This window comes from Macaca nemestrina, chromosome X (assembly GCF_043159975.1).
Source record: "Macaca nemestrina isolate mMacNem1 chromosome X, mMacNem.hap1, whole genome shotgun sequence".
NCBI lineage: Eukaryota > Metazoa > Chordata > Mammalia > Primates > Cercopithecidae > Macaca > Macaca nemestrina.
The window spans coordinates 16151152-16175500 of record NC_092145.1 but is presented as its reverse complement, the minus strand read 5'-3'; the positions used below and the strand labels follow the sequence as shown (position 1 = coordinate 16175500).

Here is a 24349-nt window from a genome sequence, read left to right as displayed (position 1 = left end):
TCACATTTCTTAGTTGGATATGCTTGGGTACCGAGAGCGTCATATGGCATCCATGCCTCAGCATTAACAGGGAAGCTTCAAGGCAAAAGACACCTAGTGCAGCTGTGAGCCAAGGCAATTCAAGGATACACCCATAGGAGGTCGGTTGAAATCCACCCAGAGCTAATCACCACCATGCTGGAAAAAGACACAGGTGAAGCTGAGCAGAATGAAGGTGGTGCATAGGAGGTATCTAATGCAGTCACTCATTTTCAAACTTTTCATGTTATGATTGCACTGGCCACTGAGGATTTCTATTGAAAGTGTTACTGTTGTCAAACATGCACATAAGTGGAAAGGTGTCTTACATTGTTTATATTCCTGTGCTGCTCTAGAAACAGAAATAGGCTCAAGAGCAGAGCCTGTGTTTCTTAATTCAGCAGGTCTAAGCTAACAAGTCCCGAAACATGCTACTTCCTGTTATTGGTATTGCATAGGAGAAACAAAAGGAAAGCACAGTAATTAGAAAATACAAAACAAGATGGCAGGAATCACCCAAATATATCAGGACACACAATTATTGTGAATTGGGGTTAAACTAATCTATTAATAATGACAACTTTCGGTTTGGAGTTAAAAATTTAATTGTATACTGTTAACAAAATTGATACCTAAACTAAAATTACACTGGGAGGCTAAAATGAAGGCATGTGAAAAGAACTATCAGGTAAAAACTAACAAAAAGAAACTAGCAAAGCAATCTTAATATCAGACAAAATAGAATCCAAGAGGAAAATCATTTCAAAAGACAAGAGATATTTTTTATTAATAAGGGGAATTGCATAGGAGAGTAAAGAAAATGTGGGCCACTGGAATGCTTAGCACTAATGACATATTGGTCTTTGGTCTTCAGTTACCGTACAGGACCCTATTTCATTCTTTTATGTTTGATATGTAACCACCTCAGCCAGCTTCAAGTTGCTTTTTGGCCCTAATGGACTTACTAACGCTATAATTTCCTTTTTAAAAAATGTTTTATTTTAGGTTTAGGGGTACATGTGAAGGTTACATAGATAAACATGTGTCACAGGGGTTTGTTGTACATATTATTACATGATGCAGATATTAAGCTCAGTACCCAACAGTGATCTTTTCTGCTCCTCTCCCTCATCCCACTCTCCCCTGTCAAGTAGACCCCAGTATCTGTTGTTTCCTTCTTTGTGTTTATAAGTTCTTATCACTTAGCTCCCACTTACAAGTGAGAACATGCAGTATTTGATTTTTGTTCCTATGCTAGTTTGCTAAGGATGATAGCCTCCAGCTCCATTCATATTCCCACAAAAGAAATAATCTTGTTCTTTTCTATGGCTGCATAATATTCCATGGTATATATGAACCACATTTTCTTTATCCAGTCTGCCATTGATGGGCATTTAGGTTGATTCCATGTCTGCTATCCTAACACTGTAATTTCTAAAGACTTCCAGGTTTTACTTTTATAGGTAACCTGTTAAACAGTCTAGCTCGGGATGCCAAGCAATTTCTAGAATAACTAAGCAATAGAAATTACACTTCAATTCAGAAAGGCAGTATCTACATGAGATTATGGAATTGCTGTTGCTTTTTGTGTTCACTGAAAAAAAATTAGTAAAACTGTAACTTTCAGAAAAAATGCCTGTACATATAGAAAACCCAAAGCATCTAAACAATTAAAATAAATAAATAAGTATAGAAAGGTTACTGGATACAGAGTCAACATACAAATATCAATTGCATGTCTATGTACCAGCAATGATTCAAAAATGATTTTATAATAGCATTAAAAATTAGATGCTTAGTAATAAATGTGAGAAAGGTGTGCAAGAACTCTACATAAAAAATTATGAGACACTATTGAGAAAAATTAAGGCAAACCTAAATAAATGAATAGGCAATGTCCATCAATTAAAGGATACAATATAGTATACATATCAAATATTTACTAATGGATTCAATGCAATACCAAAGTGCCCAGCAGGCTTTTTTTGGTGGGGGGAGGTCGGGCAGGATTCATAAGCTAATTCTAAAATGCATATGGAAATACAAAGACCCAAGTATAGCCAAGACAGTTTTGAGGAAGAATAAACTTGTACTACTTACACTACTAGATGTCAAGACTTATTATCAAGTTACATTTATTAAGACAGTGTGGTACTGACACAAGGATAGACAAATAGATGAGTGAAACACAATAGAGTGCTCAGAAGCACACCTGTACTTATATAGAGGCTTGATTTATGATAGAGGTGCCAGTGCAGTAGAGAAGGAAATTGTTGGTGTTTTCAATAAAAAGTGATAGGTCAATTAGATATTCATATGGCATGAAGTATAAAACAATAACATTTTATATTCATAACTTGCAGAAAGTAAAAATTTCTTAAAATACAAAAAGTGATCACCATAAAGGAAAAGATTGATAAACTGGACTATATTAAAACTAAGAACTCCTGTTCAGCAAAAGACACTACTTTGACTGAAAAGACCAGTCACAGACTGAGACAAGATATCTGCAATACAGACACCTAATAACTGAACCCCATACAGTGATGGTGGGAATTTAAGTTCGTACAATCATTTTAGAAAATTGCTTGGCAGTATCTACTAGATCTGAACATCTGATCCAGTAATTTCACTCATAATTATAAGCCAGTAAAAAGGCATGTTTATGTCACCAAAAGATATATACAAGAATGTTCATTACACTATTATACATAACAGCCAAAAACTGGAAACAAACCAAATATCCATTAACAGTAGAATGAATAAATAAAAGCTGTAATAGTAATACAATGGAATACTACACAGCAATGTATACTGCTACACAAAACATGGATTAATCTCATAGACAAAATGTTAAATGAAAGACGCAGACGAGTACATATTGTGAACTTCTGTTTATAGTTCAAGAGCTGGCAAGAACTGTTTACTGTGTTAGAAGTCCAGGTAATGGTAACCTATAAAAAGGAAAAAGGGTGGAATGATTGGGAGGGAGCATCTTCTGGGGTATTGATAATGTGCTATGTATTGGTCAGTTTAGTGTTTACATAGGCTCATTTACTTCGTGAAAACTTATACTAAAATTTTGTGTATTTTTTGAATATATGTTATACATTAATAAATAGGGTTTTTAAACCTGTAGTCTACGATTTAGTGAAAGTAGAATATCCAAACAGTTAGTTTTAAACCAATCCATTATAGTGCTACCACCATTTTTATGCCTTATTGAGAAGTTTATTTTACCTTTCTTTCCACTCTTAGTTCAAGGCTCCAAAATTTCTCTCCCCAATGTACATTGGGGGCAACATGAATGCCCCCAACGTATATTTGACCCATACACGAGTCAATATTTCCATGTACTTTTTAGAAATGCGTGTTAAATTATGCTGTTACTGTCTATTTTGCTTCTTTTAGATGTAACATGTAACATTAAGAATGGCAGATGCAAGCAGTTTTGTAAAAATACTGCTGATAACAAGGTGGTTTGCTCCTGTACCGAGGGATATCGACTTGCAGAGAACCAGAAGTCCTGTGAACCAGCAGGTCATAATCCAAATAAGAGTTTTTAAAGAAAATCTGTATCTGAGCCTTCAACATTTTAACAAACCTACAAAATTTTAATTCCTACTTGAATCTGCTTCCTTTTGAAATCATAGAAAAGATCAGTAGCTTGAATTAGACCAATTAATTTTCTAGATTGCATCATATTTTAAACTATGTAATCATCTACAACCTGAATTCTTTTCTGTGTCCAATTTGTCCAATTTTTTCTCTAACATTTATATCACAAAGCAATTAATTTGTGTGATTTCTGCATATATATTTGTAATTCATCAAGTCAAATCAATGTAGTAATACTATATCATAAAATATACACAAATAATTGAGTGGATAGGCTTCTAGTACAAGGACGGTAAGTTTGAAGCATGATTCCATCTGGGCTGGCTAGTTTACTCTGAGAAAGTTATTTTTTATTGTTGGGTCTGAAGCTGAGTTTACACAATTGGTGTCAGAATGATTCCGGCAATGAACTGTTTTAAGTTCTGCTAGGCTGGTCAGCACAATCTATATGGCTGTGAACAAAGCAATGTTTCCCAGTCATATCAACCATGCCACCATTTTAACAGCTGATTAGTGTATTCAGAGCATCTCCACTCCATGTTCGTATGGCTCTTATCTAAAGATGAAAGCAGTAGACACTTTTATGTTTTGAAAAATTTAGGCTCTTCAGGGTCAATTATATTTGATAAATGAGGGGCTTTTTTTGAAGCAAACTAGATATAATTTCTTTTGCATTTCTAAAGCCTAATATCTTATTAAATTGGTACATTAAATCGTGTACCATTTCTCTGTAACTGGTTCCAGTACCTATCTCAGCACTATACCAGGCAGAGGAAATTAAAGAAAGAACCAGTGCCGAGACCAGCTTGGTCAGGGAGACCCTAACCCAGTGGCACTAGAGGAATTAAAAACACGCACACAGAAATAGAGTATGGAGTGGGAAATCAGGGGTCTCACAGCCTTCAGAGCTACGAGCCCCGAACAGAGATTTACCCGCATATTTATTGACAGCAAGTTGGTCATAAGACTTACTAAAACTATTCCTTATGGGAAATAAAGGGATGGGTCTGGCTAGTTAACTGCAGCAGAAATGTGTCTTTAAGGCACAGATCACTCATGCTATTGTTTGTGGTTTAAGAACACCTTTCAGTAGTTTTCCGCCCTGGGTGGGCCAGGTGTTCCTTGCTGTCATTCTGGTAAACCTACAGCCTTCCAGCGTGGGCGTCAAGGCCATCACAAGCATGTCACAGTGCTGCAGAGATTTTGTTTATGGCCAGTTTTGGGGCCAGTTTATGGCCAGATTTGGAGGCCTATTCCCAATAAACCAGAAGGCAGGAATATATATCCTGCAACTAAAATGAAGAATCTCTAAGGCTTCGGGGCCTGCCCACTTGTCCTTCTGCCTGGTTCTTCACATATGCTGTCTCAAAGCTAGTCTACCTTGAGAGGAGCATGAATATGTGTGTGGGTGTGTGTCTGTGTGTGTATTTTAACCTTAAAAACCTAACTTCCAGTATAGACAGATGGCATAGTAGCTAAACCCTTACAAGCTCTTCTATGCTATAAAGAGAAACAGAATTGAGAACCACCTCCAACTATTAAGTGTTATATTTGAATATAGCCTTAACTTTAGCAGAACAAGTAGGCCAAACTTAAAATAAGCTTTTCTGCCTTTTCAATGATAATGGTCCCTTTTCTGTAGCCATTGTTGATCGTGTACATTTATACATAAGTATTTTGAACTAATTTCCTGGTTTCTCAACCACTTGCTGTCTTCACGATACTTTGTCGCAGCTGGTTGCTATAGAAATGTCTGTTACAAGGAATGTGGCTTGAAGGAAAGTGAGAAATGAAAATGAAATCTGAAGTGACTTTGTTTGACTACAAATTCCCATTCTGGTAGTCCCCAGTGTATCAATACATTATTTTTCTTCAGAAAATAAACGAACCCAAGGAAAAATGGTGGGCAGGTCCTGGTGAATATGACTGTGATAATTATATTAGCAATCTCTTTGGCTAATATTTGAAACCCAGGTAATTGAATCACAATGATCTCTCCCCAGAAAATAACGTAAAATGCACCTTGGAATCTAGAAGGCATTTTAGTCTGCAAAAGAAACCTTCCTAATGATAAGCAGCAGAAGTCCCGTTTACCAAATTGGAAAGTTAAAGTTACAAAGCATCAATCTTCAGACTTCCATTCAGGGATGGCAACTGGGAGTAAGACTTTTTAGTAAAGAAACTAAACAGAAAGTCATTAGACTCTATAAAAGTCTTACCAAATTTGATTCTGGAACACCTATTCTATTTCCGTAAAGATGATGAATTCCAGAGCCAAGTGTTCTTTTCATGAAGGATTTGAAAACTGTCCATGAAAATAATGCAATCAACCTTTTAGCTTGAGATTCTATTCACTGATTAGATTTTTTTAAATACTGATAGGCCTGCTTCTCAGAAATGACAAGGATGGGCCTCAATCTCAATTTTTGTAATACATGTTCCATTTGCCAATAAGAAATATCAGATTACTAATTTTTCTTCTGTTTTTCTAGTGCCATTTCCATGTGGAAGAGTTTCTGTTTCACAAACTTCTACACTCACCCGTGCTGAGACTGTTTTTCCTGATGTGGAATATGTAAATTCTACTGAAGCTGAAACCATTTTGGATAACATCACTCAAAGCACCCAATCATTTAATGACTTCACTCGGGTTGTTGGTGGAGAAGATGCCAAACCAGGTCAATTCCCTTGGCAGGTACTTTATACTGATGGTGTGTCAAAACTGGAACTCAGCTGGCAAGACACAGGCCAAGTGGGAGACTGAGATTATTTTACTAGACAGCCCTATTGGGATGTGAGAAGTATTTAGGTAAGTTTCAGCACTAACCAATGTGAGAAAGCCTCCAGAGATGAGCAGCTGGTGAAAGAGAGGCCCAAATCAGCTACTATACAGGTCGGGAAGAATTTGGCATTAAGGAAATGCATAGCATGATTCCAGACAGGCAACTGGTCAACGACATGAAAGTCTGGAAGAAAGGTCACAGGGTACTACTTCAGCCTCAGCCCTTGCAAAAACTGGTGAGAGTTGGAAAGTCTTTCGGCCAAGAAAAACTGGATTATTTAAAAGGGGGTAAAGAAAGGGACTCAGGGAGGAAGGATTAAGGCAAGAACTAGGTTCCAAGAAACAGCATCAGAGAGTGTCTTGGTCTACAGCTATAGTTCTCGTGGTAGCATCAGAATCACCTGGGAATATGGAAATGCAAATTCTCCTACCCCCACCCTAGACCTACCAAATCAGAATATCTAGGGGGTGGGGCCCAGCAATCTGTGTGCAAACAAGCACTACAGGTGATTTTGATGCACTTTATAGTTTGAAAACTAGGCCAGGTGCAGTGGCTTATGCCAGTAATCCCAGCACTTTGGGAGACTGAGACGGGAGAATCGCTTAAGCCCAGGAGTTTGAGACCAGCCTGGGCAACATGGCGAAACTCCATCTCTATAAAAAAAAATATATATATATATGTAAAAATTAGGTAGGTGTGATGACTCCCACCTGTGCTCCCAGCTATTTAGGAGGCTGAGGTGGGAGAATCACTTGATCCTGGAAAGTTGAGGCTGCAGTCAAACGTGATCACACCACAGCACTTCAGCCTGGGTGACAGAGTAAGACCCTATCTCAAAAAACGGAAAAAGAAAAACACTGGCCCAAAGGAAATGAACTTGTTACAGAAGCCAGGGTTCAAAACACCAAATGATGGACTTGTTGTACCTAGTCCTTCCAGTGTGTCTGCAGACATTTCTCCAAGTGTGGTCTGCAAACAACCTACATATGTAGAATTACCTATGCACATTTTTCATTTAACAACCACGAGCTACATTTGTAGCAAAATCTGGGTTGTAACTTAGCCTACAGCTAAAGCCTAAGAGATTCCATCTGTGAGAAGGAATAACCCACCTCTTTGGCCCCACTCCCCAGGCAGGAAGCCAGGATGGTCCTTATATAAAGTTGTGCTGTCCAATAGGTAACCACTAGCCATATATGGCTATTTAAAGTTAAATTACCTACAATTAAGTGAAATTAAAAATTCAGTTCCTCAATTGCACCTGCCAAATTTTAAGTGCATAACAGCCACATGCGGGTACTAACTACTGTATTGCAGAGTGCAAGTGGAGACAAAACATGGTATTACTGCGGAAATTTCTATTGGATAGCACTTATAATCGTTTAGTCTAATTTAAAACTCCCTAGTTGCCACAGTCATGATTTGGTAGTAATTTCACGGATTTCTCTACTGAGGTTTGAATCTCTGCCATTAGAGACTGATAACTTTAAAGACTGCAATGATCAAACTGGTAACAATTTAAGCCAGAATCAGGTAAATCTCCTGAGTTTTAACAGCACTGGAATTTTTCTGGGACTAGCTGTGTATCTATCCAGGATTCTTGAGAATGCCTGCCATTTTCCAACATAATGGATGTAAGATATTACACATATACCTGGGGATGGGGCAGTAGGTATAACTGCACAAGCATTGTGGAGAATGGTATCAAAGAGTGGCAGAACATCACAAGCAAGGTTTTCCCTTTCTTTTACCTTTGCTTTTTAAAAAGACAATATTTGCTGGACCTGATCTTATAGACCATAAATGGGACACTGTACGTTCCTTTTTACCTCCTCTGTTTCTACTTAAATGCATCCTATAAGGGTTGCTTCCCTTACCCACCATAACCCCTTCCTTCACTCATCCATATCTTTGCTCTTCTTCACAATTCTGTAATATTGACCTTCTTTATGAACCTTTCCTGGAACAACCCCTCTTGAGTGCAAGCACTCTTATTATGCCTTCAATGTATTTAATATCCATGTATCTAATTCTAATTTTGTCATTTGCGTTCTCATGTATTTTCATTCATTAGGTGTCCAACTTCCATGGATAACATGGTTACAAAAAAAGATCCTACTTTATGACAATTATCTTCCTTGGGTTTGTGAGACATAGAACAGTGCTTACAGTGGGGGACCCAAGAACCCCGGAAAATATATTAGCTAAGAAGATAACTTCCGTTTTTAAAAGTCCAAGATTAAAAAAAAAAAAAATGTATGCTTTGTGAGTTTAGCATTGTCTCCTTGTCATTCCAGAAATGAAATGGCAAATACATTTAAATCAGAACTAAAAAGGGGAACAGGGTATAAAGGCTCAGTTTAGTCACATAATTTCACTTTCTCACCCACCCTCTTTAAACCAGATGTTTGCCAATGTGTTAACAATGCAGATCTTTCCTGAAAGAAAGTTTAGTAACTCAAGCAGACACTTTATTTTCTTTTCAAGCAGAAAAGACTATGAGATGGTGGTTGTGGCTGTTCTGGGAGGGAGAAGATATAAATGATACACATCATTTCAAATTATGTCATGACCTTCTCACTGCACACTTATAGTTACTGTCCCTGTTGTCTTTTTGCTCTCAAGCCTAGCTAAGATCATTTGGAATGTTCAAGATCACTCATACATGCATGTGCACACATGCACGTGCACATAGGTTCACTCCCTATTTCATCCATATGAACTAAGATTACTGACCTGGACAGATTCAAAGCACTAACTTTTATTCTCTTCCAAAGGCAAGAAGCTGAGCTACTTTCCAGAATAGTTGTGAAAGACCCCGTCATACTTCTGCATTGCTTCCTCCACACCACCTCCATCTAGTTCCTTATGAAAGGTTACTGGTTTTCAAAAATACGAGATAAATTGAGTGTATAAAAGTCATTTCTAGACAAAATGAAACAAACCAGAATCTCTCCTCATTTGTGGATGGGCCACCTCCACCATGTCATGGTTAATCTGCAGGAGGAAATACTAGATTTGATTGCAGATCAGACTGCAGCAAACCTGCTGTGACTAAGGCATCAAGAGAAAGCAAGCAACAGCTGGGGCTTCAGTGGTGAAAACATTATATATCTAGCTTTGAAATATGAAATACTATTTAGCAGTGTCACCTAGAAAAGAGTGTTTCAAAATGCTGATGCTTCATAAGAACCTTTCTCTTCAGAGTGGTTTCTTTTATCTTTCAAATTAGCCAGGGTGAGAAATAAAGCGATCACTTGGTGAAGAAATCTCACAAAGAACAACATAGTTCACTTTCATCTTGAGTAACGAACAGATTGAACAAACTAGAAATGTTTAGTCTGTTAAAGAAAAGGTGAGCTGTTTGCAAGAGCCACAAGGGAAAAGGGAAGACAGCTTCTTTGTGGACTTAAGGGTGAAAGTTGCAAGCGGGCAGGAAGATTCTGACCTCCATTAAGAAAGCCCTTCCCAACCAACAACCACTGGGTTGGTTGCGTAGGTTGGGCAGCGTTAGGAGCAAATGTTGATTGAACAAATGTTTGTCGGAATTGTTGACTTAAAGAGCTGTTCTGTCACTGGGGACAGGAGCGGCTCGATAGCCCCATTCAGGGAGAGGGCATTTGTTCACCTGGCCAGAGATCAGAGCAGGCTAAGGGACCGCTGGGATCCTGTCCGGCTTTGAGACCCTACAGAGCCATGTTCACCTAGCACGTATCCCGTCTGCGGTCGCGCTCCTTTCTTACCTTATTCCAGGGCTTTCACCTCAGCTTGCCAGGCTGGAGCCAAGGGCCAACGCAGCCGCGCCTTGCTCGCGACGGTAACTTCCCAGGAGCCCCCTATGGTTCCGGAACGGCGCTGCCGGCCCCATTCTCTTTGCTACCTCCTAAAGCCAAAGGCACTGGCGGGCCGGGCCAACTTCTAAAGTCGCGCGAGATTAGAAGGTCTAAGATAGGAACCGCGTGAGGCCAATGGAAGGAGGTACTTCAGTTTCCCTCCAGATGCCCAGCGATGGGCTCAGAGCTCCTTGAGAACTCGGGAAAGGAAGCAGGGTCTCTGAAGAAATACTTCAGGAGTAGAAAGAGGAAGCTAGAGGGTTAAATGCACTACACAGGAACAGAAATGAGTTTTTCTTAGAGTAAGTATATGTCTAGAGGTGTAGTAAGCTAAAACAAGTCTTGAATTGCATACCGCTACGTAGGGAAAAAATGAAAGCCTTTGAACATTAGTGAAAAAAGGGAAACTGTAACGCCTGTATTACTAGATAGCTTTCATCAACAACTCAAAAGCGAGAGATTTGAAGAAGCAACAAAGCTTTAATTTGGTTTGGATCCCATGGCCATGACCCTGCCAGCCGACAATTCTAGGCATGCGCAAACTGGCCCCCAAAATTCCTCCCATATTTCCAAAGAACTATTTGGCCCTTTATGTGAAGTACCTGGTTTTTCCATTTTCTGTTTTACCATAGGCCTCAGTTCGGTGTGTGGCATACAGTCTTCAAATATTTAACAATTTGAAGATGATTCCATCAGATTAAAAAAAAAAGAATACAATGGAAGCCAAGTGATTAAGCTTTCCTTATGCTCATATTAAGTTGTAGCATATGCATTTACCGATGGTTAACCGTATTAACCTACAGAAAATGTCCAGGGAAACGGTCTGTTTCTTATTCTATTTTTGACCTAAAAAAAAATCTTTAAAATGTCTTAGCAGTTTCCCCTGTCTCCACTTCCCTCACCTTTGGTCTGAAGCTACCCTGTACAGCTAGCTACAGAGATTCAATCCTTTCTGTTGGATTAGGACACATCCCAGTGGCAGATAGCATGCAAAGTTATTATATGTATGAATCAGAACTTGTTTTTCCTTAGGGGCCAGGATGTTGCACTAAGGTCTTAAGACTATAGCAATATCTTCACTTGAAAAAGGTAGCCCTCTATTATTCCTATCTCAGATGATAAAAATTCAATTAAGAGGAATAAGAACGTGACATATGTAACCTCACCTGGCTCTACAAAGCTAATCTGGACAGACATTTAAACAATTATCCTCTAAGATTATTTGATGAAATGCACTTCAATGACTAGCTAACCATTAAAAACCAAAGTGAGCATCCCATCTGTTCCCAGCCAAATGACCTAGAGCAAAGGACTAGGCAAACCACATCTGTGGGCATAGCAAGCTGTACATCACAGACAAATGAATTTGCTTTGTATATGAGTGAGAGCAAACACTCTTTATTGTAAAGCTTGGGTGGGTAGGTAGGGAGAATAATGGTTTTGCTGAAATCACAGGGAATGGTTATGATGGAGTTAAAGGTCAGGAAGAGAAAAAAAGGGTAAGAGCTGTTCTGGGCTGGCATCATCAATGAAGAGCACAAATTCAGATGTGAATGTATATTTTGTAGAAGCATGTGTGTGGTTGGTGTGTGTATATATGTGTGTCTGAAAGAGGGAAAACAGGCTCCCATTAGACTATGACTAACAAAAATGTTTGACAGATTATAACTCAGATGCCTTACTCAGAGCATATGCCTTCCCATTTTCCCCATTATTCCCCAAAATGATGTCTTAAAAAGTTCTTAAAAAGAACTTTTCCTTGACCGAGCAGACATCTCATACCCCAAATAGCTAATATTTTGATAGCTATGATCCTGAATGACCAAACATTCCAAAACCAAATAGTTTGTAATATCTTTAAATGCAAATATATTTTAGGCCTTTTCCTTGGCAAGGATGTTTGGTCAGGGGTTGGCAAAAATAATGCTCTTCAGACTTAAAAGAACACAACCGTATTTCTTAGCCATCCACCAGAAAGTAGTAGAAGCTCCAGGAAACAAGTCTTTGTCAGCTACATCATAATCTCTCTGCCCAGGGCCTGTGGATGTCATTCATCCTGGCCTAACTAGCCTACTGGGCTGAGAGATGTTCAATTTCCCCACTAATACACTAGCCAGAGGAGAAGCACCGTGATATCATTGCATGTTAATTCTTAATTCCAATTGCTTAAACAGATATGTTCAGTTGTAACTATCATGACCAGTATATAACAGTGTTGGCCAAGTTTTATTGATGCTGAAAATCAATTGGAGTTACAGCCAGACACATGGTCTTATGACCGGCGTACTTACACAGGGCTTTGCACTCAGACAGATCATGCATCTGGGGTTTACTGCTTTGCATTTTTGTTTTGTAACTGAAGTCTGATGCCAGAGCATGGGCTACCTAGGGACCTGAAACCCTGCAACCCCACTTCTCACCACCTCCCAGGGTGATTTCTCGACCCCCCACTCCCCTACCACCTGGTGCCTTAGCCAGCCCTGGCTCTCCCTCCAAACACCTGCCCAATGACCACTGCCACCCCATGGTGCCCAGACATACTCTCCCTCCTCATCCCTACCCAGCTGCCACTGCCACTCTTCTCCCCCGGTGGGGACATGGGCATAGGTACAGGGAGAGTTAAGGTTGGTCAGGTGCACATGCCCTATGCTGTCTTGGAAGGTTGCTTGGCCATGTGGCATCTCTGGACCAAGAATGTGCCACAGCACATTTGGAGGGTGAAAGGTGGGGGCACACCCCTTGTCCACCTCCATTTCAGGCATGGAACACATCCTGGCATGAAAGTTGAGTCCCTTGGGAATCACGTCTCCACCTTGATTGGCACAGTAGGCCAATGACAAGGGAAGATTAACACACCCTCCCCTGCTGGGACCCAGCATCCTGTGGCTGGCAGGCAGGGGATCCTAAGGACATATGGGTGTTAAATTGTAGGGTGCACTTCCTGGACACCTTTGAGGGTCTGCACTGCCCCAGCAAATATCCCCATGCTAGAGGGAGCAAAATATTAAATGGCGAATTTAAAAAATGTAACATGATGGGTTACAAAAGAGACTACAGAGGAAAGAAAAAAGTTTTGTATTTTAGTGTCTTCAATGGCACCTTTCTTCCTAGCTTTTGAACAAGGAGCGCCACATTTTTATTTCTCACTGAGCCCCACAAAGTATGTAGCCATTCCTGCTTGGAGTGAAGGCTTTTAAAACATAAAGATTATCAAGTCTTGGAAATTCTGATTCAGTAGATATATAACAGGTCTCTAACTTAATTATGTAAAGAATTCTGGAGGGCTTCATTTTACCCAGTCCCACCCACCAAATATTCTGGTAAATTAAGCTTGGATTAGCCCCCAGATCTGCATTTTATAAGGATGATTTTATAAGGATGATTAGCCCTCAGATGATTCTACTGCAACTGGTCCACAGACCATGCCTGGACTGAAATTGGGTGCTTAGGAGCACAAATTCTGGAGCCGGCCAGACTTGAGTTTGCTTCCTAGCTTTACCAGCTGACCTCAGGGGAGTTAGCGTTTCTCTCTAAACTTTAGTTCATGCATCTATAAATATATTAATATCACATCATAAGGATATTATGTTGTATTAAATGTCTATAAACCCCACAATGATTAACCCAAAGTAAACCCTCAAATAAATGTTCAAAAAAATTAGGAAAATTGTTAAGTCTGGGTTGTATGCACACTGATGTTTGTTATATTATGTAGTTTTTTCTGTATTTTTACAACATTTCAGAATAAAAAGCAACAGCTAGGAGAAGAGGGAGATGGCCAGGCGCAGTGGCTCATGCCTCCCAGCGCTTTGGGAGGCCAAGGCGGGCGAATCACGAGGTCAAGAGATCGAGACCATCCTGGCCAACATGGTGAAACCCCATCTCTACTAAAAATACAAAAATTAACTGGGCGTGGTGGCATGCACCTGTAGTCCCAGCTACTCGGGAGACTGAGGCAGGAGAATTGCTTGAACCTGGGAGGCAGAGGTTGCAGTAAGCTGAGATCTCATCACTGCACTCCAGCCTGGTGACAGAACGAGACTCCGTCTAAAAAAAAAAAAAAAAAAAGATAAGAGCAGGAGAGCGAGAGTATGAAAAAGGAAGTCAGAGCCCTTTAATGACTCAGCCCTTAGGTCTCCAGGTAGGAGGCTAGTGCTTCAGTGTCCAGGACACAGTAGGCGTTCTGTAAATTAAATTCAGGACAAAAAGAACATGCCCCAAGGACCATCTGATATCCACTTAAAGTGATGGACCACCTCCTTTCCCTTGTTTATGAATGGGTTTATGCCTAAGACTGCGTGCACTTTAATACAAGGGCAGTCGTTCAGAACTAGTCAGCGCCCGAAAAGGATTTACCAAATGTTGAGTGTGCCCTCTAGTGTTCACACTTCCCAGCTTTCTTCCTGTAAAGGTGGATCAAGGCACTTGCTTACAACTGGAACTGAAATCCTCCAAGTCGATCTAGACATTGAGATGGAGAAAATATTCATTGTCCACTGTAATTATGCAACGAATATCCAGCTGAAATAATGAAGTGGCCTCTTATCTAACAATACCCAGGCTCAATGCGTCACTCCTTTGTCCACTTTGCCCAAAATTCAACCACAGCTAAGTTGACATTTTAGGACAAAGGCAGCTTACCATCCAGCCAGAGGGGAGTAGAGTATGGTTAAGAGAGAGTGGAAAGAATGAATGGGCCCTGCTATTCCTCACTGCCTGCATGGCTATAAGCACAGTCCTTATGGAGGCCTTAGGTCTTGTTTCATAATATTCCAGTTTGGAAAGGGTTTGAAAAGACCTCCTAGAAAAATCAGTAGTTTTTCTTTTTCAAGTAACATGTAGCAAAAAACTTTCATCGTGTAGGCACAGGGAACACCCTAATAACTATTAATCTCAAGGAGTCAAGTCAGTGTGTTTCCTACTGTACCTGCTGTATCCCCATGAAGCAAATTTTGCCATCAGAGAAACTGACTCATGGGGAAAAATATCCAAGAACCTCAAATCACCAAAAGAAGCCATTTCTCAGATCTGCCTCAGCTTGAGCTTCCTTGTCTCTGTGTGTTGCTTTCAATGCAGTTACATAAATGGCTTTTTTGTTTATGCACCGGAAACACTAATTCATCTGCAAAGCTCACATTTCCAGAAACTCCATTTCTGCCAGCACCTAGAAGCCAATATTTTGCCTATTCCTGTAACCAGCACGCATATTTATTTTTTTCTAGATCAAATATATTATGCAGTAAGAGTCTTAATTTTGTTTTCACAGGTCGTTTTGAATGGTAAAGTTGATGCATTCTGTGGAGGCTCTATCGTTAATGAAAAATGGGTTGTAACTGCTGCCCACTGTGTTGAAACTGATGCTAAAATTACAGTTGTCGCAGGTAAATAAAGAATAATAATCTGCAGCACCACTAGCTCTTTAATATGATTTGTACACCATATTTTACTAAGGTCTAATAAAATTGTTGCTGAATAAATTGGGCTAAAGGCAGAAGGGTCATAATTTCAGAACCCAAGTTGCACCATCCTCCAACCCTCCATAGTTCTTTTGATGTACCCATATTATCACTCCTTTCAGTGAGGTACAATTAGTTATTGATGTAGTCATTTCCCTACCAGAAAGTCTTCCCAAAAACCAGTATCATGTCACTGATCCTTTTGTCTCTGGTGCTTGGCACAACCTGTAGCAGGTTCTTAGAAAACAAACATTTGAATTAATGGCCAAATGAATTTGTGCTCAAAAAAGGGGTCAGAATACTTGAAATTTGGAAAATCTAGGATAATTCATGACTAGTTGTTTCATTATCATCAATGAAAAGCTTATAACAGCATAAGTGAACAGAACCATCTCTATGATAGTCCTGAATGGCTTTTTGGTCTGAAAAATATGCATTGGTTCTCATTACATTTAACCAAAATTATCACAATAGAAGAATGAGATCTCTGACATTGCCAATTAGGTCAGTGATCCCGAGTAGACCCTTAGAAAATCTATGTATGTGAAATACTGTTTGTGACTTAAAATGAAATTTATTTTTAATAGGTGAACATAACATTGAGGAGACAGAACATACAGAGCAAAAGCGAAATGTGATTCGAATTATTCCTCATCACAACTACAATGCAACTATTAATAAGTACAACCATGACATTGCCCTTCTGGAACTGGATGAACCCTTAGTGCTAAACAGCTATGTTACACCTATTTGCATTGCTGACAAGGAATACACGAACATCTTCCTCAAATTTGGATCTGGCTATGTGAGTGGCTGGGGAAGAGTCTTCAACAAAGGAAGATCAGCTTCAGTTCTTCAGTACCTTAGAGTTCCACTTGTTGACCGAGCCACATGTCTTCGATCTACAAAGTTCACCATCTATAACAACATGTTCTGTGCTGGCTTCCATGAAGGAGGTAGAGATTCATGTCAAGGAGATAGTGGGGGACCCCATGTTACTGAAGTGGAAGGGACCAGTTTCTTAACTGGAATTATTAGCTGGGGTGAAGAGTGTGCAATGAAAGGCAAATATGGAATATATACCAAGGTATCCCGGTATGTCAACTGGATTAAGGAAAAAACAAAGCTCACTTAATGAAAGATGGATTTCCAAGGTTAATTGATTGGCACTGAAAATTAACAGGGCCTCTCACTAATCACTTTCCCATCTCATTATATTTGAATATATACATTCTATGATTATTGCTTTTTCTCTTTACAGGGAAAATTTCATGTTTTACCTGAGCAAATTGATTAGAAAATGGAATCACTAGAGGAATATAATGTGCTAGGAAATTATAGCCATTTCTAAGGGCCCAGCCCTTGACAAAATTGTGAAGTGAAATTCTCCACTCTGTCCCTCAGATACTATGGTTCTCCACTATAGCAACTAACTCATCTGATTTTCCCTCCTTAGCAGATTCCATCTTCCCGATCTTCTTTGCTTCTCCAACCAAAACATCAATGTTTATTAGTTCTGTATACAGTACAGCATCTTTGGTCTACTCTATCACAAGACCAGTACCACACTCATGAAGAAAGAACACAGGAGTAGCTGAGAGGCTAAAACTCATCAAATACACTACTCCTTTTCCTCTATCCTATTCCTGAATCTTTTACCTTTTTCAAATCCCAATCCCCAAAGCAGTTTTTATCTTTCTTACTCCCTCTCTCCCTTTTACCCTCCACAGTCATTAAAGGAGAGATGGGGAGCATCATTCTGTTATACTTCTGTACGCAGTTATACATGTCTATCAAACCCAGACTTGCTTTCATAGTGGAGACTTGCTTTTCAGAACATAGGGATGAAGCAACGTGCCTGAAAATTTTGGGGGAAAAGTTTCTTTCAGAGAGTTATTATATATATATATATATACACACACACACACACACATATACACACATATAATGGAAGCAATAAGTCATTCTAAGAGCTTGTATGGTTATGGAAAAAAAGCTGACATTGACGCAGATATATTGTACTCTTTCTAAAAATTAATAATAATAATGCTAACAGAAAGAAGAGAACAGCTCATTTGCAGTCTACAACTAGTAGAGACTTTGAGGAAGAATTCAACAGCGTGTCTTCAGCAGTGTTCAGAGTCAAGAAAGAAGTTGAAGTTGCCTAGACCAGAGGACATAAGTAACATGTCTCCTTTAACTGGCATGCCCCTGAAGTGGAGAAGGGTGCAGCAGGCTCGAAGACATAAGTCATTCCAATCAGCCAACTAAGTTGTCCTTTTCTGGTTTCATGTTCACCGTGGAACATTTTGATTATAGTTAATCCTTCTATCTTGAATTTTCTAGAGAGTTGCTGACCAACAGACGTATGTTTCCCTTCGTGAATTAATAAACTGGTGTTCTGGTTCATACCTTGGCTTTTTGTGAATCCCATTGATGTGATTCAGCCACCCTGTATTTGATGATGCATAGGACTACTGACAAAATCACTTCGACCCCGCCAAGCTGCTGCCTTCTCTTGCCCCCCCTCATCCCCAGCCAGGCCTCACTCTTGCTAATTCCTTTAGTTCTTTTAGTCAATATATTTTTGTCTTCGCATATAAGTATAAATAAACATATTTTTAAATTTCTTGGCTTGGTCCAGTGGCTCATGCCTATAATCCCAGCACTTTGGAAGGCCAAGGTGGGTGGATCACCTGAGGTCAGGAGTTTCAGGCCAGCCTGGCCAACACGGTGAAACCCTGTATCTACTAAAAATAGAACAATTAGCTGGGCGTGGTAATTTGTGCCTGTAATCCCAGCTACTGGGGAGGCCAAGGCAGGAGAATCACTTGAGCCTGGGGAGCAGGGGGTGGGGGAGGTTGCAGTGAGCCGAGATCGCACCAGTGCACTCCTTCCTGGGTGACAGAGTGAGATTCTGTCTCAGAAATAAAATAATTAATTAAATAAATAAATACATTTCTTGAGGCGTTTCTTGTTAAATCATTCATGGAGAGGTATCCCAAATACTACATTCAACAAAACACTCTGAAAAATGTTTTCAAATGCAATATAACATAGCAGAGATTTGATGCTCTGTTATCCAGCTTTCATATAAGGCAGTGTGAGCTGTGTTCCAGAGAGGAAAGTGGTCTGAATCCACCTGAGACAGAATTGGGTCTAACTAGCTGTGAGTATGGCCTTCAATAAATCACTCTCCATTTGGAAATTCGATTTCTCCACTTGTATAATGGAAGAGTTTGACAGGATGCTCTCCAAAATCCCTTGCAATTTTGTTAGTCTGTGATTTTATGTTTTTATTTTTATGTCTTCATTCAACAAATATTCAAGGAGTAATTGTTGTGTGCCAAATACCAACAGTGTTCATTAAATTGCAATTCAGATTTTATATATATAGTTATAATAATGTATAATGTATATACATTGCTTTGTGAGTGCCTGTTACACTACTAGACAGTAGTTGCTCAATAATTGTTAGCTGAATCTGAATTCATGTTTATCCCAGAGTAGCAATTAGTCTTGTATTGAGTATCATGAAAGAAGGCCATACTTAAATAAGAATAATGCCTGGAGTTTAGATTTTATGAACAAATGAAAGGAAATTGGTTCTGCTTTTGTTGACTAAAGGAGGGGAAGAGAGAAGAGACACTATAATTGTCTGCCTCAGATTTAAGGATGATGCTAATTCATGCATTAAACATGTTGCTTCAAATTTGAATGACCAAAGGTCTGTAGCCTCAGCACTTCAAAATTGGTAAAAGTAAGATGCTCTGGCCTTGTTTCCATAGAGACCACCCCTTACAAAGGCACCAGTGGGAAACTGGCCTCAGGACTCCTGTGATTGGTCTTCTCTGTGGTAGAGAAAGGAGCTCCTGGACCCATAAATCTCTAAGCTACAGTTCTTTTGGTCATGGGCTCAAAAATGATTGAATTCATCATGAGCCACCTGTGGCATATTGCCACCACTAAACATGTGGGGCCTTTAAGCTCACTAAAAGCCAATGTCCTCGGAGACAGCCCTGACTGGATTCTACCTAGGGCATTTGCAATTGCCATATAAGAATCATAAGTGCTTTCAAAATCACTGTAGCTAATTTGCCTACATAGACTAAAACATGCTGCCATTATATTGGAAGTGACAGATTAAAATAGAACTCTTACCAAGTGAAGGAAAGTGTGCTAAGATAGTGCAGTCATTTTAACTTTCTGTTTAAGTATGATTGTTTTTAGTTCTTTTGAATATTTAGTTGTTTTATAGTGACAGGAATGAAGTACTGTCCAATTTTCTCCGCCAAGGAAAAAAGAAAAGGTGTTCTTCCTTACTTCACTGAACCAAAACAGACTAGTTTACAAAATTGCCTAATTAGAATTGCTAAACACATTCCAAATGCTTACAGTCTAATCCAGGAATGTCAGAGCTGCAAGGGCCCTTAAACACTGTCTAATCCACTCCACTCACTTAGCAGATGAGGAGATTGAGGCCAACATAAGGCCAGGCCCAAGATAACACAATGACAGACAGGACTAGAGCTCAAGTCTCCCACCCTGCACTTTGAAATAATAATGCTTTCAACTGGGGTGCATTAACTCTACTGTCTATATTTTTAGGGCAGCTGGGGCATTCTGCATTGGTGGTAATCCTCTCAACAACCCTGGGACTGAAAACTGCCTGGAATTCTTACTATCAATTCTCTAATTGACCAAAAGGTGACAAAATCAAGAAACCAATAGGTAGCTTGGAAAGCAAAGTGGCAGTCAGATAACAAACTGGAGCTTCCACCCCTGGCTCATAGCAGGTACTCAGTAAATACATGTAGAATGAATGTGTGGTGCTAGTGTCTGGCGTTTATCCCAGCTGTGAGCACTGGGCCTTCCAGATGTGACATTTGACTACTATAGCACATTCAACAGTGTCATCTGGCAGACAGTCATTCCAGCAACAATTCACCTTTATTCACTGCAACTGTGCTGGGGAAGACGTGTGCACATGGAGGTAGCAGGTTACTCCAGAAGCTGTTGTTTGAGGGTTGAAGGCAGGCTTCAAAGGCCCACCGAAGGTGAGATTCTAACAATGCATTGCACCTGCGGATGATTGGGACCCAGATTACAGCTGCTGAAAGGCCTGTCTGAGTAAAGCAATCAGGAATCAGAGCTCTTTTTGAATCTGAGGCTTATGCCATCTAAAAAATCTCAGGGTTAAAGCCATAAAAATCAACATGTTCTGTAAACTATGGAAACTATTGAAAGAATCACAGCAGGCAAAGGACTGTGGGACCCCTGCTCTCTTCAATCAATCCAGGCCCACAAATCACTTTACTCATTTTTTCCTATAGTAGTTTTGAGGCAAATCTTTTTCATCCTGACTTTGGGGCTATGGACTGCCTTGAGATTTCTGAGTTAATCTTGACTTCTGATATAGGTATCAAAAGGGAAGAAGAGCAGACAGATCTTTTCTTGCATATGTAGACAAAGAGACAAAGACTTCTGGTAGAAGGCAGAGACATTTTCTCCATGCCTTCACAGAATTATTTCAAACTCCTGGCCAGGTCATAGGAGAGCTATCCTTCTATTCCCTTGGTTAAGAGAAAGCTGGAAATAGAAACAGGAATATTCCAGGCCAGGCATGATGGCTCACACCTGTAATCCCAACACTGGGAGGCCGAGGTCAGGCCGGGCAGATCACTTGAGGTCAGGAGTTCAAGATTAGCCTGGCGAACATGGTGAAACCCATCTTTACTAAAAATACAAAAATCAGCCAGGCGTGGTGGTGCACGCTTGTAATCCCAGCTACTCAGGAGGCTGAGGCACAAGAATCACTTGAACCCGGGAGGCAGAGGTTGCAGTGAGCCAAGATCATGCCACTGCACTCACATCTGGGTGACAGTGAGAAAGAGAGAAAGGGAGAAAGAGAGAAGGAAGGAAGGAAGGAAGGAAGGAAGGAAGGAAGGAAGGAAGGAAGGAAGGAAGGAAGGAAATGATTCCAAAGACTTTCTTTCAGTTGCTTCATTGTAATGTTAAATGAGATCCTAATTTATAAAAATTTACCACCATAGTAAATCTCCCTGATACCATCACTCTTAAACCTTTAGAAATGCTAGAGTATCTAGCTTCTCTAGATCAATAACCACAAAGAGGCTTAAGTGCTGACCTCATAAAAATAAAGAGTTCCCATGATTTACACATTACGTGCTTTCGTGAATATCTATGTATAAAAGCCTATTTTCCTCTTGGACTGTATTACAAAAATAAGTATGCATTTTCATAAGATTCAAACCCAGCTCTAAATGTAAGACGCTGAATTAAGAATGTAGCAATGTATGAATGAAAAGGAAGGAAAAAAGCCATTGCTAACCACAACTCTGTGCAAAACTCCCCGTCATCTAACGTAGGAATAAGATATTTATCTTGGCTTATCTAGAAGATGGCCGAAGAGGAAGAGCTCCAGCCTCCAGCTCCCAGCACGAGTGACACGGAAGACGGGTGATTTCTGCGTTTTCAACTGAGGTACCGGGTTCATCTCACTGGGTGGTGTCGGACAGTTGGCGCTGGTCCGCGGGTGCCGCCCAACCAGCGAGAGCTGAAGCAGGGCAAGGCATCGCCTCACCTGGGAAGTGCAAGGGGGAAGGGAATTCCTTTTCCTAGCCAAAGGAAATTGAGACACACAACACCTGGAAAATCGGGTAACTCGCACCCTAATATTGCGCTTTACCAACGGTCTTAGCAAAGGGCACACCAGGATATTATATCCCACACCTGGCCCAGAGGGTCCCACGCCCACGGAGCCTCACTCATTGCTAGCACAGCAGTCTGAGATCTAACTGCAAGGTGGCAGCGAGGCTACAAAAGCCAAAATTGACAAATGGGATCTAATTAAACTAAAGAGCTTCTGCACAGCAAAAGAAACTACCATCAGAGTGAACAGGCAACCTACAGAATGGGAGAAAAATTTTGCAATCTACTCATCTGACAAAGGACTAATATTCAGAACCTATAAAGAGCTCAATCAAATTTACAAGAAAAAACCAAACAACCCCATCAAAAAGTGGGCAAAGGATATGAACAGACACTTCTCAAAAGAAGACATTCATACAGCCAACAGACACATGAAAAAATGCTCATCATCACTCGCCATCAGAGAAATGCAAATCAAAACCGCAATGAGATACCATCTCACAACAGTTAGAATGGCAATTATTAAAAAGTCAGGAAACAACAGGTGCTGGAGAGGATGTGGAGAAATAGGAACACTTTTACACTGTTGGTGGGAGTGTAAACTAGTTCAACCATTGTGGAAAACAGTGTGGCGATTCCTCAAGGATCTAGAACCAGAAATACCATTTGACCCGGCCATCCCATTACTGGGGATATACCCAAAGGATTATAAGTCATGCTGCTATAAAGACATATGCACATGTATGTTTATTGCGGCACTATTCACAATAGCAAAGACTTGGAATCAACCTAAATGTCCATCAGTGACAGACTGGATTAAGAAAATGTGGCACATATACACCATGGAATACTATGCAGCCATAAAGAAGGATGAGTTCGTGTCCTTTGTAGGGACATGGATGCAGCTGGAAACCATCATTCTCAGCAAACTATTGCAAGAACAGAAAACCAAATACCGTGTGTTCTCACTCATAGGTGGGAATTGAACAATGAGATCACTTGGACACAGGAAGGGGAACATCACACACCGGGTCCTATTGTGGCGAGGGGGGATGGAGGAGGGATAGCATTAGGAGATATACCTAATGTAAATGACGAGTTAATGGGTGCAGCACACCAACATGGCACATGTATACATATGTAACAAACCTGCATGTTGAGCACATGTACCCTAGAACTTAAAGTATAATTTAAAAAAAAGATATGTATCTTGAACACATAAGGGAATACGTCATAGGAAGGGAGACAGGGAGTCTGAGGCAGGTGAATTGCTTGAACTCGGAAGTTTGAGCAGCCTGGGCAACATGGCAAAACCCTGTCTCTACAAAAAATACAACAATTAGCCAGGCATGGTGGCTCACACCTGTAGTCCCAGCTACTCAGGAGGCTGAGGTGGGAGGATCGCTTGAACCTGGAAGGTTGAGGCAGCAGAGAGCCATGATTGCTGATTGCACCACTGCACTGCAGCCTGGGTGGCAAAGTGAGACCTTGTCTCAAAAAAAAAGAAAGAGAGAGAGAGAGAGAGAGAAAGAAGGAAAGAAAGAAAGAAAGAAAGAAAGAAAGAAAGAAAGAAAGAAAGAAAGAAAGAAAGAAAGAAAGAAAGAAAGAAAGAAAGAAAGAAAGGAAGGAAGGAAGGAAGGAAGGAAGGAAGGAAGGAAGGAAGGAAGGAAGGAAGGAAGGAAGGAAGGAAGGAAGGAAGGAGGGAAGGAAGGAGAGAGAAAAGAAGGAAGGAAGGCAGCGAGGGAGAGAGGAAGGGAAAGGAAGGGAGACAGGAAAATACAAAAAATAAAAGGCCTCCTGCATTCTCTTTCTTCCTAGGCTATAAGGAGGTGTTATCATTAATTTCTAGGAAATGTAAAAAAGATTAGCCTAGGAAACTATGGTTATAACCCTGGCCTTTTTAATCTCCTGTTTTGTGTTTGTCATCTCCATAAGCTGTATCTACCCCTCTTATCTGTGTTTTCTGTGC

General features: G+C 40.2%; 1 protein-coding gene across 1 annotated transcript in view; it reads left to right on the top strand.

Moving 5' to 3' along the window:
• Positions 1-18117, top strand: part of LOC105481354 (coagulation factor IX) — a 33009-nt gene extending 14892 nt beyond the window's left edge. Inside the window, exons 5-8 of the mRNA XM_011740879.3 lie at positions 3430-3558; positions 6129-6331; positions 15519-15633; positions 16296-18117. Coding sequence (XP_011739181.1) covers positions 3430-3558; positions 6129-6331; positions 15519-15633; positions 16296-16843 — 995 coding nt within the window. The 3' untranslated portion in view covers positions 16844-18117. The remainder of the gene's footprint in view (positions 1-3429; positions 3559-6128; positions 6332-15518; positions 15634-16295) is intronic.
• Positions 18118-24349: the final 6232 nt, after the last annotated feature.